This window comes from Vitis riparia, chromosome 10 (assembly GCF_004353265.1).
Source record: "Vitis riparia cultivar Riparia Gloire de Montpellier isolate 1030 chromosome 10, EGFV_Vit.rip_1.0, whole genome shotgun sequence".
NCBI classification, from domain to species: domain Eukaryota; kingdom Viridiplantae; phylum Streptophyta; class Magnoliopsida; order Vitales; family Vitaceae; genus Vitis; species Vitis riparia.
Window position 1 is genome coordinate 16,730,128 of NC_048440.1, and position 14,398 is coordinate 16,744,525.

The 14,398-nt window shown below is 33.6% G+C and overlaps 2 protein-coding genes across 3 annotated transcripts; both read left to right on the plus strand.

The window, feature by feature from the left end:
* Nucleotides 1-2,398: 2,398 nt before the first annotated feature.
* LOC117923789 (transcription factor bHLH30-like) lies at nt 2,399-6,573 on the plus strand. The gene is made up of 2 exons (XM_034842238.1): nt 2,399-3,112; nt 5,804-6,573. Exons 1-2 carry the CDS (start codon nt 2,816-2,818, stop codon nt 6,281-6,283), a joined length of 777 nt encoding a protein of 258 aa, XP_034698129.1. The 5' UTR covers nt 2,399-2,815; the 3' UTR covers nt 6,284-6,573.
* Nucleotides 6,574-7,877: 1,304 nt separating this feature from the next.
* Nucleotides 7,878-14,321, plus strand: LOC117923985 (ubiquitin-like modifier-activating enzyme atg7). Of its 2 annotated transcripts, none has more exons than XM_034842517.1 (15): nt 7,878-8,070; nt 8,418-8,558; nt 9,392-9,609; nt 10,021-10,212; nt 10,303-10,357; nt 10,436-10,530; nt 10,699-10,888; nt 11,006-11,111; nt 11,189-11,333; nt 11,409-11,567; nt 11,664-11,852; nt 12,031-12,231; nt 12,686-12,801; nt 12,902-13,061; nt 13,836-14,321. In XM_034842517.1, the coding sequence occupies exons 2-15, from the start codon at nt 8,423-8,425 to the stop codon at nt 14,007-14,009; spliced, it is 2,136 nt and encodes a 711-aa protein (XP_034698408.1). In that variant the 5' UTR covers nt 7,878-8,070; nt 8,418-8,422; the 3' UTR covers nt 14,010-14,321. The 2 variants fall into 2 exon arrangements, with proteins under 2 accessions (XP_034698408.1, XP_034698409.1); XM_034842518.1 differs by having other exon boundaries at nt 8,421-8,558.
* The last annotated feature ends 77 nt before the right edge of the window (nt 14,322-14,398 follow it).

Here is a 14,398-nt window from a genome sequence, read left to right on the forward strand (position 1 = left end):
ATCATATACAAAATCTAATTCTACTTAATTAATAAATAAGTTTTAGATATTATATGTGTTTATGCTTTTTACATTGCTATATTTGTAATGTTTCACATTTGATAGGAAAAAAAGTTTTTTAATGTTACATAAGTACGAATTTCTGTTAACATTGTGAATGAGTTTTAAAATCGTGGAGGCCCATTTAGGCATAAAGTTGACAATATCTATATAGTTTGATGCGAATCATCATAAATGATATTAGAGTCAAATCCCCAACTTCGATGTGGGGGTTTGTTTAGGTCAACAGGATATGTGTTGTTTGTTTGATCAAATAATTCCGTAGAATATAACGATGTTGTGTTTATATATACAAGTGTTTGTGGTATCTTATATTCAATAGGGACAAATCAGATGAGGGAAAATGTTATTAGCATTATATAAGTATAAACTCCTTTTAACATAATAGATGTGTTTTAAAATTGTGAAAATCTTTAAATTTAAAATAGATAATATCTATATAGTTAGGTGGTCGGTCATTTAAAATTAAGTTTCACCTGCCATTGAATTTATTTTTGTTAAATTTATAAACGTGTGAAGTATAGAAAAGACAAACTTTCTAAAAGTAGTGATAAGATTGATTGTTAATGCTAACTAATGTGATTTTGGATGGGTGGTTGAATGATAAAGACGGAAGAAAGAAACAAAGATGTGACATTTAGCGTCACTAATATAGTTTTAGTTGATTAAATAAAAGAAAATAAATAATTGTTTTTATTATTTATTATTTATTTATTTTATGTGGTGTTTGATAATTGATGTGACATCATACCGCCACCGGCTTATAATTATTGTATAAAATTAATCAAAAGTCGGAATAAGTAAGGATGAATAAAATATTAAAACTTTTGCGTATAGTCAGCCTGATTAAAAATAAAATGTGAGGTATGATTGATTAATGCACAATGATACTTTTTTAAGATATTTCTAAAATCAAATTATTTTAATAAATATGATTTTTCTTATTTTTTTTAATTTTAAATTTTTTTATAGGAAACAACAGAGAATATGAAAAATATTTTTAAAATTTTACATTTATATACTTGATGCATGATTTCCTAAGTGCTTTGTGGTTTCGTTGTAACCAAGGTAAAAATGCTACTTTTTCTTAAATAAAAATATCGTTACTAAAAATATTTAAAAATGGGTCTCAACTTAAAAACAATTTTTAAAACCAATAAGTTTGAAGTCAAATAAAACCTATCATTTTCTATTTTTTAAAAATAAAAAAATACATCCAAATAGTCCCTCGGAAAACGTTTTTTCAAATAGTTTTTGAAAACTTTCCAAAAATAGTTTATGTTTTATAAATAAAAGTATGGTTTAAGAATATGAATTGTTCTTAACTTTTTTTTTTACTTTTTTATTTTTATGTTTTTAAATATTTATTTAAAATTATTTTTATCCTAATACTTTATTTATGATGATATACAACTATTTTTAAAAACAATTTTTAATAAATAAATAAAAACGTTTTCTAAAATCACTATTAAACAGATTTTAAAGAGTCAATTTGAGAGTGATTATAAAAAATATTTTTAACATTTAAATGATAAAAAAATTTAAATATTAGAAATATTAAAAATGTTTTTTAAAATGATCGTAAAACATACTATTAAACAAATTTTAAAAATAGATACAAATATGCTGATAGTTTTAAATTTATTTTTTCATTAGGTGTCTTCATTTTATTCTTCTTACCCTCTATTAAAAAATGTCACAATCCAAAGGAGAGAGAGAGATGCATGAACAGAGTGGGTTTAAAAACCAAAAGACTAATAGAGTAATAAGGAATGCTGAGTGACTTGAATCCGGACAATCCTCCAAATTTAAAAAAATCATAATTTTGCATAAGAGAAAGCGCCATCGTGGAAAGCAGTGACCACTTCCGAGACATATAAAAAAACAAAGGGAAGACTTCCGCACCCAACTAAAGCCAAGTCTTCCAATAAACAAGTAGCAAAGTTTTGTTTGTCTTTGTTAATGGTCGGATGGAATCTTGATATTGATGAAAAGCTGATGGGGAGAAGCCAATTGGCCCTTGTAAAGCAAGGGGCCATAGCCTCACTTGACTTTCTGCCATTTTTGTTTATCTTTTGGCCTACCTAAACAATACATTTCCAATCTCAAATCAATATCATCTAAAAATAATAGTTTTGTTTTGTTCATAAATTTTATTTTTGCTTTTATCTTCACTCCATATGCTGATGTAGATTTTATCATACATACTAATAAAGAAATTGTTGTTAGGAATGGTCCAAACGTGGCCTTAAAGTGGAAGCAAGAGAACAGGGGTATTTTGGTCTTTTAACACATGCTGCACCAGAAGATATAATAGCCGGAACACCTCCACAGGTCTCACACACACACACACATCCTCTTCTCGAGACTCTCTTCCAAAGCCTCTCTCACTGCCTTTGTCCGTTTTACAAATTCCTAGGGTTTTGATTCGTTTCTTTGAATATTCATCGATTCTCCAGCCGGGTCTGGCAGATTTTGCCTCCATCCACCAAAAACGTCTCTGTTTTCCAATCTCGAAATGCTCCAATTCAAGACCATAAAGAAGAAAATGTGGATGTTCTCTCACTGATCTCGCTTCCTAACACTCTTGTCTTCTTACGTAATGGAAGGTATGTCCCTGACCATAACCGCACGCACCGTACTCAGCACCAAAGATCGTCAACGCAAGCTCCGTTTCCGCACACTCTCTTTCTGGTTCGCACCCACGACTCGACCTCCCGGTTTGAGCTTTTTCGGGTCAGGTTAATCCCAAACTATGGCTTCGAGCTCCTGGAACTCACGCTCTTCACATGGGTCCGATTTTTTTCAAGTGTTCGACCCGTTTTCGCAGAATAAAGGAGGGTACGGTGGGGTTTTGCGGGGTGGGTCTTTAGTGTTGGATTCTGAGAAAAGAGAGCTCGTGAAAGCTCCGGTGAGAGCGGTGAAAAAGGGGGTGTCGGAGGCGAAGGCTATGGCGGCCTTGAAGAATCATAGCGAGGCGGAGAGGAGAAGAAGAGAGAGAATCAATGGTCATCTCTCCACGCTTCGCGGCTTCGTGCCATGCACTGAAAAGGTTATTTATTTTCCATGTAGGTTATGATCAATAATTGTTGATATTATAGTCGCTGTCAATCTTGTGTTTGCCTTTTTTAATTTACTTGTTGCATCATTTTTTAAGTGCATATAGGTTTTTGGCAAGAAATAGATTACTGATATCAACCATGAACCGCCTTATGAAGTTTCTGAAAATGGAGAATTGTTTCAAATAGATGCAGATCAAATATTAATATCCATTTGGGAAAAAACAGAATCTTGAGTGAAAGTCTGATAAAATATTTCCAGTTACTTGGTAGATATTTGAGATATCAACTTATTGACAGAGATTTAAGACCATAGTTTCTGAAACCATCTTTGAAATTTGGAGAACTTTTGGTTGATATTATTGTTTTTGTTTTTTTGGGTGTTATCTACTGAATAATTGCTTAGTATTGTGACATAAAGAATGGCAGCAGTCCTAATTGTTATTGTTGCAGTATGTTTAATCATTCTTGAACTGTTTATCCAGTTTTTTTTTCCCTTGAATATATTCCTCAGGATTTCTAAAATCAATTGCAGAATGAAGAAAGTTAACATGGAGCAGAGTGGTTTATTCGGAGAGTTTGCTAAATCTTTTATGTTTTCTGGTTTTATTTTGAAGTGCTTTTAAGACTAATTATTTCTTGCAAAATTAGCTTTTCAAATTACTTGATTTGGAAAGAATGAGGAAAAGGTGAGAAAAGGTCATGCTTGAGAAGGTTCTTGGAAGTGTTAGGAGCTAAGAACTATTTGGATTAGTTGAAATTGGTTGTATATTTTTAGCACTTATGTGATGTCGTGACAACATAAAACATCATATTCAAAATTATATTTTCTTCTTCTTTTCTTCAATTTCCCCAACAACCAAATGGGAATTTAAGAGATGTTGACAAATTATGAGAGGATTGCAGGGCAGAGGCAACATTTTTTTTTTCTGCCTTTCATTTTGTTCTTATTCAAACACTAAGCATGAATTACCTCCACATTATGGTAGGCTTCCAAATTTAGGGGGTTGCAATAATTTGTTCTGGGTGATTTGTCTTGAAGAAATAAAGAAATTCTATGATATCAGGAAGATTTAATGTGCTTTGCTTGCGATTAGCTTGGTGTTGTGAATAAATGTAGTTAGGTTCTATATTTTTCATTACTTATTCAGGCTAGCCCATGAGGCCTAGATTGAAAGGAAGTATAAAAGAAGTATTTTGTTATCAAATAGAAGGCAAGAGCTGGTAAATGTGTTTGTGTGTGCACTAGTTTAAGGCACGGAAGAACAGAAAAGAGATGGCTTGTGGATGGCATAGAAATTCCTGAGGTCTTAATTAATGTTTTTGCCTTAGTCAAAAGCACCTATAATAAAGAAAGCTAAGGTCCATTTCATGATAAGTCCAACCTACTATTTTATTGGATATCCTTAGAGAAGTTCGACAAGTGTGCCCATGAGAGTTATTGCTAATTTATTAAATGCTTGGTTCATTGTCAAAGGTTGCAGTCGGTACAAGACTGTATATGTAATTGAAAGTGATTGCTAGTGATTATTATTGGATGGTGGAGCACCATACCAGCTGTTCTGCTACGTATCCCATTTTGAGATATTTATACATAGCTTCGATGTGTCTTGGTTAACTATATTTACGTGTGTATGTATGCATGCGTGACTAAATATTATGGTTAGGAGCATAAGCAACAAACAGATGTTTTCCATTCCATTTCCAAACCTTTTTTTTTAAAGATTATCATAATTTTCTTTTATAGCTATTTTGTTCTTCTGATATTGCAAGCTTGAAAAGTTGACTTGTATAAAATAAATTTAACAACTAATTTAAAAAAAAAAAGAAGAGAAAAGAAAAAAATAAAGAAAAGAAAAGAAAGAAGATGCTTGAGAAGTGGACTGACACAAAGGAGTCACCGAGTATTCATTTTGCTTGACTGGGCATGTGTTCATATGGTGTCAGCACTCATGAACATGAGCCAATTCCTTATGCTCTGGACTTGAGTTGACTTAGCCAATACTAAGGGTTGAGCATGTCATGATCTAACTGAAATGGAAGAAATAAATTTGGAAAAGGTATTCACTTCCTGACTGAGGTTGTTTCTTTTTCATTTCTTCGTTTTCTTTTGTGTGTGAATTTGCTTTCCTTTCCTATAGCCACCATAATCATATGGTAATCTGAACACCCTGCTGTTGTGCTGGTGCCCTTATCATTAAATAAAACACGCTGTGGTTTATGAATTTTAACCGTTTTCTTATTACAATATAATTATTATGAACTTTGAACTTGAATATTATGACATTAACCAATCTTATGTGACAATATGGTTATTTAAAAGCTATAACACTAGAGTATATCAACTTTTTGATCTTGTTTCTTTACAGTCAATATCATCTTTAGATGTTTCAACTGAAAACTAAAATTCACATAATTCTTGCCTAAACCTTTTCCATCGGAGGAATTCTCTGGTCTAAGTGTTAAACAGAAAAAGGGTGGGATCTTATAAATATATTCTTCCTAGAACTGCTTTTGCTGAGTCTATTTTCTCATCAATTCCTCAGTTCTTTTAAATTTGTTTTCTCAGTTTGATAATCTGAATGAATAATTCCTATTTCATGCATGAACAAAAATGATTAAGTGATTTTTGTTTGTTCCTCAATATCCTATTTATTTAACTGAGGTTGACTTGTTGGTCGTAGATGGACAAAGCTACATTGCTTGCCGAAGTTATCCAGCAAGTGAAAGAACTGAAGAAGAATGCTGCAGAAGCCAGTAAAGGTTTACTGCTTCCAATGGAAGTTGATGAAGTAAGAGTAGAACCACATGATGACGGAACAGGAGATGGAACTTCTTATTTCATGGCATCTGTCTGTTGCGATTACAGCTCTCGGCTTCTCTCTGATATAAGACAAGCCCTTGATGCCCTCAATATAACTACAGTGAAGTCAGAAATCTCCAGTTTGGGAGGGCGGATGAAAAGCATGTTTATTTTCACAAGCTGCAAAAAACACAAGAGCAATGATTCTGAGGCACACCGGCTTCTTGCAAGTTCTGTCCATCAGGCCCTCAGTTCTGTCCTAGACAAAGTTTCTGTGACAGCAGAATTCTCGCCCAGAACACCACATCCAAACAAGAGGCGAAGGGTTTCCTTTTTTGATTCTTTGAGCTCGTCTTCCTGAGAGCATAGATCTTGGGGTGGTGAATTCTCTCTCTATATATACATATGGTGATCCTGTATCTGTATATCCCGAATGACAATGCAATATATCTACTTTGTAAGTGTAATATGTTACAAAACACGGCCTGTGGGCTGATGAATGATGATAAAATGCAGGAGTATCTGCAGCTGCAAACATGAACATGAATGTATCATGCGTGGAAAGCATTCTCCCATGTGCATGACATTTAAATGTATCATAAATGAATTTTCATGGCTCCATAATCCAACGTGCTTTCTGCAATTTTCTTCTATTCGATCATTCCATTATGATTGTGTTGTTGTCACTTAAAAGTTACAATAGGAAAAATTCAACTTCTGAGAAGAGCCATGGAAGAAAATACATGTAACATTGTAGCAAACATTAAAAGTTGAGGTTAGTAAAACTTAATACTAATCATTTAATCACTTGGTTTTTAGTTGTCTTACTTAATTTTAAATAGAACCTTAATGTTTAATAGTACTAAATATTAGGTTGTTTGTTTTTATAGTATTTTATTTCTATTAAATATTAAAAAAAAATTATTTAGAAAAAATTACATATTTTGGTTTTTTATATTTAATAAAAAATAAAAAAATAGAAAAATAAACTATCTAAATTCTGAAAACAAATCGTTTTCACTAAAAACCCAAAAAAAAATATTACCTTAGTTTAATTTTTTTTATTGCTAAATTAATATATTTATTTTTATTAATTTTAATTAATATTTAATTTCATTAATTGTAATTAATATTTGCTTTCAATTGATAAATTTATCTTTATATATATATATATATATTAAAAGTATTATAGATGTAAAATAATTAAAAAAATTTATAACAAAAAATAAATGGTATGTGCTATTTAGTTCGGCTTAAAATTTAAAAGCTTTTTTTTTTTTTTAAACTCAATAAATTTTTCTATGTCTATTCTAATTTTGTTCACAAAGTTTATGATTCAAAATAATAATAATAATAAAAAAAATTAATATGTAAGTAAAATAGGAGAACAAATATTTGAGATAATGAGTTATTTGATTTAATAGTTATATTTATTTATTTATTTTTAACTTTTAACTTGTAATATGAAATTATTTTATCCAATATATTTAATAATTTAAATTAAAATATTAAGATATTATTTGAGTAATTATCTTTTTTTTTTTTTTTACTTTAGTTTGATGATGAAATTAATATTAGAATCACAATTTTTTTAAAAAGTGATATTATTATTTTGTCAAACATAAAATAAATTTTTACATAATTTGAAATAAAATTTTCTAAAACACAATATTTTTCTTAACATTTATATTCAAGTATTTTTCAAAAAAATAAACAAAAAAAGCTTCTATTGAACTTAAAAAAAAAAAAAGCTTTTGACTTAGAAAAAAACGGATTGCAGAAGAATGTTAAGTTATTCAATTTCAATCCCGTAAGAATCACAAAACTCCACAAATTCCATTGTGTTGCTTAAATCTCAGTGAGATTTGTACCCTAAAAAAATTGTGAAAGCTACTAAGACCTTTGTAATCGTAACCGCAGAAGACAAAAAATAAATAAATAAATAAAAATAAGAGAAAAACCAATTCTAAGAAATCGAGGAGGCTCGTTCACTTTCATCGTCTCGCCCAAATTGCAAATTTGCAATACCGGAGGTGGGGGAGAGAGAGAGAGGAATCAGATCCGACCCGATCAGACTCGGAGTTCTTTTCTCACAGACCGTACCATCTTTTGTGACGCAGAGAGCGATAAAGTTGAAGTCTTTCTTGCGTATGATTTTGCCCTCCTTTTTTTTTTTTCTTTTTTTTTGTTGAGAAAATTTTGGATAAATCAGGATGGAATTTGTTTGTTTTTTTACTCTCTTTCTTCAACGTACTTTGTTTCCCCTTCCTGGTATCTCTGTTTTGGGTTGAATTTAATTTTGCTGAGGTTCGTTCAGATTAAAGTTTTTGCCCTTTTGTAAATTTTTTGATCGAAATACTATGTTTCATGTGATGTTTTGATTGATTCGTGTTTAGAATAGCTCGGTTGCATGCAGGATTTGATTGATTCTGACTTAAACAATGTGTGTTTTTCTGTGCTTTGCCTATACCTTTAATTTACTTGAATCATAATAGCAGGTATGGCGGGGCAGGAGAGCGGTGCCGTACTTCAATTTGCGCCCTTTCAAAGTTCTGTTGATGAGGGTTTCTGGCATAGATTATCGTCATTGAAACTCAACAAACTGGGCATTGATGATTCCCCAATTTCAATCACCGGTTAGGGTTTCTTTATCCTTGGAAAAATTTACTTTGTTTGCCTTATTAATTAGCTCATGATGGTCGTTCTCAATAATTTATGGAATTCTAATGTTCTGTTTACTCGGTGAACGAAATTGAATTAATGGAATGGGAAGGAAAAATGAATTGATTTAAGTTGTTTCCTCTTGTTGGGCAGTAGGAAGAATTTAAACAGGAAGGAATTTCTATTGGTACCTTTTGCCACTGTTGTTGTAAAAACAAAGGATAAATCTCTACATTAAAATTTACATTTTTTTTCCTCCATTGTGAACACCAGAATTCAATTTTTTAGGAAAGTTTATTCCCCCTCATCCCAATCCTACATCCCAAAAGCAATGCAACTTTAGAAGAATCTTGCATCTGGGTGAGGGATCCTTAGGGAACGTTGTAGTTGAGTTTTTATTTTCTTTCTATTGTTTAGACCTTCTCTTGTATCTACAGCGATCAGTTTGGTTGCTCAGAAAGTTTGGGGAGGGAGGACCAATTATTGAATATCATACATTATAAGTAATTGAAATAGCTGAATCAGGTTTAATTGAGTGCAGGTTGTTCTTTGGGTCCCAAATTCTGAGAAATCTTCAAATTTGCAATTTCTTTTCTTTTCCTACCTGTTTTCTGAGCAAAAAAAAAAAAAAAATGGAGCATAAATGTGAATCAAACTATTCAAACATTGTACTATGGGGTGAAATTATCCTAATTAAGATTGGAACTTGACCCCTAAACTTATGTTGTTTTTTGCGGAACTGTGGGTTCTATGCAAGAGGGCCTTGATGTTATTTGATGTAGTGAGGTGTGGACTGACTTTGTGACAGGTTTCTATGCTCCATGCTCACATTCTCAAGTATCAAATCATTTAACTCTTCTTGCTGAATCATTGCCCCCTGAACCAAGTGAGCAATCATCAACTCCGCCGATAAGTCGTGGGAACAGGAATAGATGCTCTGTTCCAGGCATCCTTTATAACACAAATACATTGGAGAGCTTCCATGCCCTTGATAAACAAAGTTTGCTAAAGGCTGAAGCAGAGAAGGTATATGATATATCTTAATCAAATGGGTTCTATTCTTGATTTCTTATAGTTTATATTGAGGATGCATTGTTGCACTGATGACCAGTTCTATCTTGCAATCATCCTAGAAAGTTGCAAGTAGGTTAAAATCGATTGACCCAGGTTCTTTTAAAGGGTGGGAAAACTGCGGAAAGAAGAAAGTGAGCATATTTGTAGTCTTTATTTTCTGTTTATGGGTTAATAAAAATGATACAAGTTGTTGTTGTCTTTTTTCTTTTTTCCTGGTTTGGGTCTCTGGAATCAAGACACTTGGAAATTGGCTCTGAATTGCTTTTTATTTGTGTTTCTTTTCCTTCATTTGTGAACAAACAAACAAAGCTTAAATGGAAACACATATCTCACATCATTAGCTTACTTTTGATTGACAATTAGATTTGGAATGACATTCATTCTGGAAAAGCAGAGGAGGACTGTTCTGTACTCTCAAGGTTCCTTCTTATCTCATTTGCGGATCTAAAAAAATGGAGCTTCCATTACTGGTTTGCTTTCCCTGCTTTGGTGCTTGATCCTCCAGCAACCTTGGTTGATTTGAAGCCAGCTTCACAGTGGTTCAGCCTAGAAGAGGTGCTTAGATTATAGAGTTGTTGGAAATATAATAATTAACCTTTTAATACTACTTTTTCTTAATTTTCACATTATTGTGGCAACATATAGGCAGAGTCGGTGTCAGCAGCCTGTAATGAGTGGCGTAACTCAAGCTCAACAGCTGGTAACTTTGTCCTTGGCTATTATGACTTTACTTTCTGTATTTCACTCCCAATTTCTAAATCATATGACTCTACTGCAGATGTGCCATTCTTTCTAGTCAGTATAGCTTCAAACTCACGTGCTACCATTAGGCATCTAAAAGACTGGGAAGCCTGTCAAGAGGATGGCCATAAGGTCTGTCTGCATGACCTTTATCATTCTTTAGAATGCTTATGCTTGCCTTTTCAAATTGATAAGGCAATTCTTGTAGATTGTTAAATTGATCAACATCTGGGATAAATTATCAAAATGTAGAAGTTCTAGATGCCTGTTTCTAAAAGCTATTATACATTGTACTGGCAGTTGCTGTTTGGTTTTTATGACCCATGTCATCTTCCAAAAAATCCCGGTTGGCCTCTTCGCAACTTCCTTGTACTGATTTATTCAAGATGGAATATAAAAAAGGTTCAGTTTTTATGTTATCGAGAGAACCGTGGATTCGCGGATCTGGGGTTATCCCTTGTTGGTGAAGCACAGATTTCGGCTCCCCAAGGTAGAGCCGCAGAAATTGGGTAACAGTTCTGCTCTGTTTGTTGGTTTCTCATTTTTAATTGCCAGAACTGGTTTTTATGACCCTACTTTGCTAAATTTGTGAACAATGTTCTCTTAGAATGGAGGGATGAGCTGCATGTTCCTAATGTGGTGGGATGGGAGCTTAACAGAGGGAAGAAAGTATACAGGTGTATTGGCCTTGCTAAATCCATGGATCCAACTAGGTATGTTATCAGACTTTTGATTCCATGGTCTGTAGCATTAATACATTTACCTCAGCGTTTTCTGACAATGTTTGCAGGTTGGCAATATCTGCCGCAGATTTGAATTTAAAACTAATGAGATGGCGTGCTTTGCCATCTCTAAACCTAAATATCTTGTCCACCATGAAGTGTCTTCTCTTAGGAGCAGGTACCCTCGGATGCCAGGTTGCGCGCATGCTTATGGTGAGTGCTAGAGAAGATGTGACTGAATTTTCTGATTCAATTTCTTGGCTGATGAAAAACTATTTAATTTTGCAGGCTTGGGGTGTCAGAAAAATTACACTACTGGATAATGGTAAAGTGGCTATGTCTAATCCATTGAGGCAGTCCCTATATACATTGGATGACTGCCTTAATGGTGGTGAGTTTAAAGCCTTAGCAGCAGTCAATAGTCTAAAGCGAATATTTCCAGCTGTGGTAATTGATTTTACTCATCATGCCTTTATGAGCTAGGTACAAGTAAGCAAAAGGTGGATATCTCAAACTATGTATTTTTGCTGTTGCTTTTATCAGGAAGCAGAAGGTGTTGTGATGGCAATCCCAATGCCTGGGCATCCAGTTCCTAGCCAAGAAGAGGAAAGTGTGCTGGATGATTGTAGACGCCTTTGTGAATTGATTGAATCTCATGATGCAGTTTTCTTGCTGACTGATACAAGGGAAAGTCGATGGCTTCCAACACTTCTTTGTGCCCATGCTAACAAGGTTGATCCCTTTAATCTCACTTCATTCAAAATTTTATTTTTGGCACTGCACTCTTGATTCATTCAAGCTTGGGTCAAGTTTTAATCAAGCATGATTCTCATCTGTCTGGCCTGAATAGTTGTACTGTTGATTCTTTGAGAAAGTATCTTAATTTTGTGTCATTTTTTTTCCTATGCAGATGACAATTACTGCAGCTTTAGGGTTTGATAGCTTCTTGGTTATGCGTCATGGAGCTGGTCCTCTTAGCTCTACCATTGACAATAGAGCTGAAGCTATGAATGCTTTATCTGCTGATATGAGCAAATTTTCTCTAACTGACAGCGATGGAGGGCAGAGATTGGGTTGTTACTTCTGCAATGATGTGGTTGCCCCTGTTGATGTAATTGTCTTAAGTGAAATTGGTTTAATTATGTAGATAGATAGATAGATGGATGGATGGAGAGAGCCAACATCCAGCCACAACTGGGATAGAGCAACTTATTCTTAAACTCCTTAATAACTTTTTGTGGGGTTTATGTTTTGTGAAGCCTATTATTGTGTAAGATGTCCCTCTTATGCCTGTCATGCATACCAATTATTGAGTTGAGTGGATATTGTTAATTTATCTCTAATTTAAGCATTTTTGTTTTTGTTCTTTAAACTAAAATATGAGATTATGGATTAGATGACTAAGGATATATAGCCAATATGGTATTTGATACATGACATGCATGAGAGGGGAATGTAATTCAACATGGTTTGACAAAATATACTTCGACAAAAGTTATGAAGGAGTCTGAGGGTAAGAAGTTTGGCATCATGTATCATCCTGATTGCTTATATTCTTTGTGCAGTCAACTTCCAACCGAACTTTGGACCAGCAATGCACTGTTACACGTCCAGGGCTTGCTCCTATTGCTTCGGCTCTTGCTGTAGAGCTTTTAGTAGGAATCCTACATCATCCTCATGGGTAAATCCTTGATAATTATGTGACAAAGCCTTGTTGTTTGATCATTTTTTTTGGGTTCTTTATGTAATGTGTGATCTTGTGTCCAACCATGCATGTGTAGGATATTTGCAGAAGGTGAGAATGCAAACTCTAGCAGCAATGGAATCAATGAGCAACCACTGGGTATTTTACCCCATCAAATTCGAGGTTCCCTTGCTCAGTTTTCTCAGATGACACTTGTGGGTCATTCCTCAAATAGTTGCACAGCTTGTTGTGATACTGTAAGTTCATATGATCCATAATGCCCTAAATCAGTGATTTAGCAAGCGCTTATATGTTGCAACTTAATGTATTACTATTTAGCAATGTTGTCCTTGGCTTTCTTTGCAAGCTGCTTTTGACTTTATGTTTGTTTAATTATTCTATACCTTCACTACTGTCGTGGCTGCCATTTTGTTCGTCATATGTTTCATTATCTAGGTGCTAAACATATTTATCTGGCTGCCATTTTAAGTGTATCTTATGATGCAATGTCCAATATGAGACAGAGAAGAGAATGACAAAGTGGTGTCCTATGTTTGCATGCCAGGATTATCCAATTTATGATTCTTGGGCAGTCCATATTGCTACACCCTCTCCTGCCACCAGCAAAATAAAAAAATGATTGTACTCCTGTTGGTATTGGAAGTGTAGACAGAAAAAGCTTGTATAACAAGATAGAAGTTCAGTGGAAAGGAGATGTGGTGGGGATGGGGGAGGTTCCAATTTAGATCCCATGCAATAACCAGAAAGAAAAAGACATTAGCTATAGAAAATATATATTATGTATAAATTCATAGGAAGACTGTAGGAGCGTTACATTTTTAGTTCCAAGGATTAATATGTTGGTATGTCAAACATTGAATACGTATAATTATAAAAGCAACACGTTGAAAAATCTTTTTAAATGATACTTGTTGTAATGATCTGTGTGAGATTGCTTATCTCAATATAATCTCCCTGTTGTATATTCTTTCCAATATGGTTATGAATTCCCATCACATTGAACTGTTCAGGTGGTGTCAGAGTACCGGAAAAGAGGCTTGGACTTTATCCTCCAAGCGATCAACCACCCAACCTATCTGGAAGATCTCACTGGATTGACAGAGCTGATGAAATCGGCGAGCTCATTCAAATTGGACTGGGATAATGACACGGATGCTGATGATGATGATTGTGTAGAAATCTAAGGTATTTCTTTTGAAATAGCTAAGTTGCAACTGGTCCAATTCTCTTCAATTGTACAAAATCCAAAGCAGGAAAGCAAACCCCTAATTGATATTCTTTCTGGGCTTGATCCTTAGACTTCAGTAGTGTTTGAAAGATTCCCTGAAAATTGATTCAGGTGCTCTGTGTATGACATAGCAATTGAGCATACTAATCATGTATCATGGAGATACTAATTGTTAGTGTCGGTTAACGTATTTGGATCTTTTATTCTCATTGATGTGTTTTTCAAGGGATGGAATCCAAATTATAATGTCATTTATACATGTTTTTAATGACTATCTCTGATTGATTGTGGGAGTTATAAGCCTGTTAGAGAATGTTTTAAAAAAAATAATTTTTAGTTTTTATT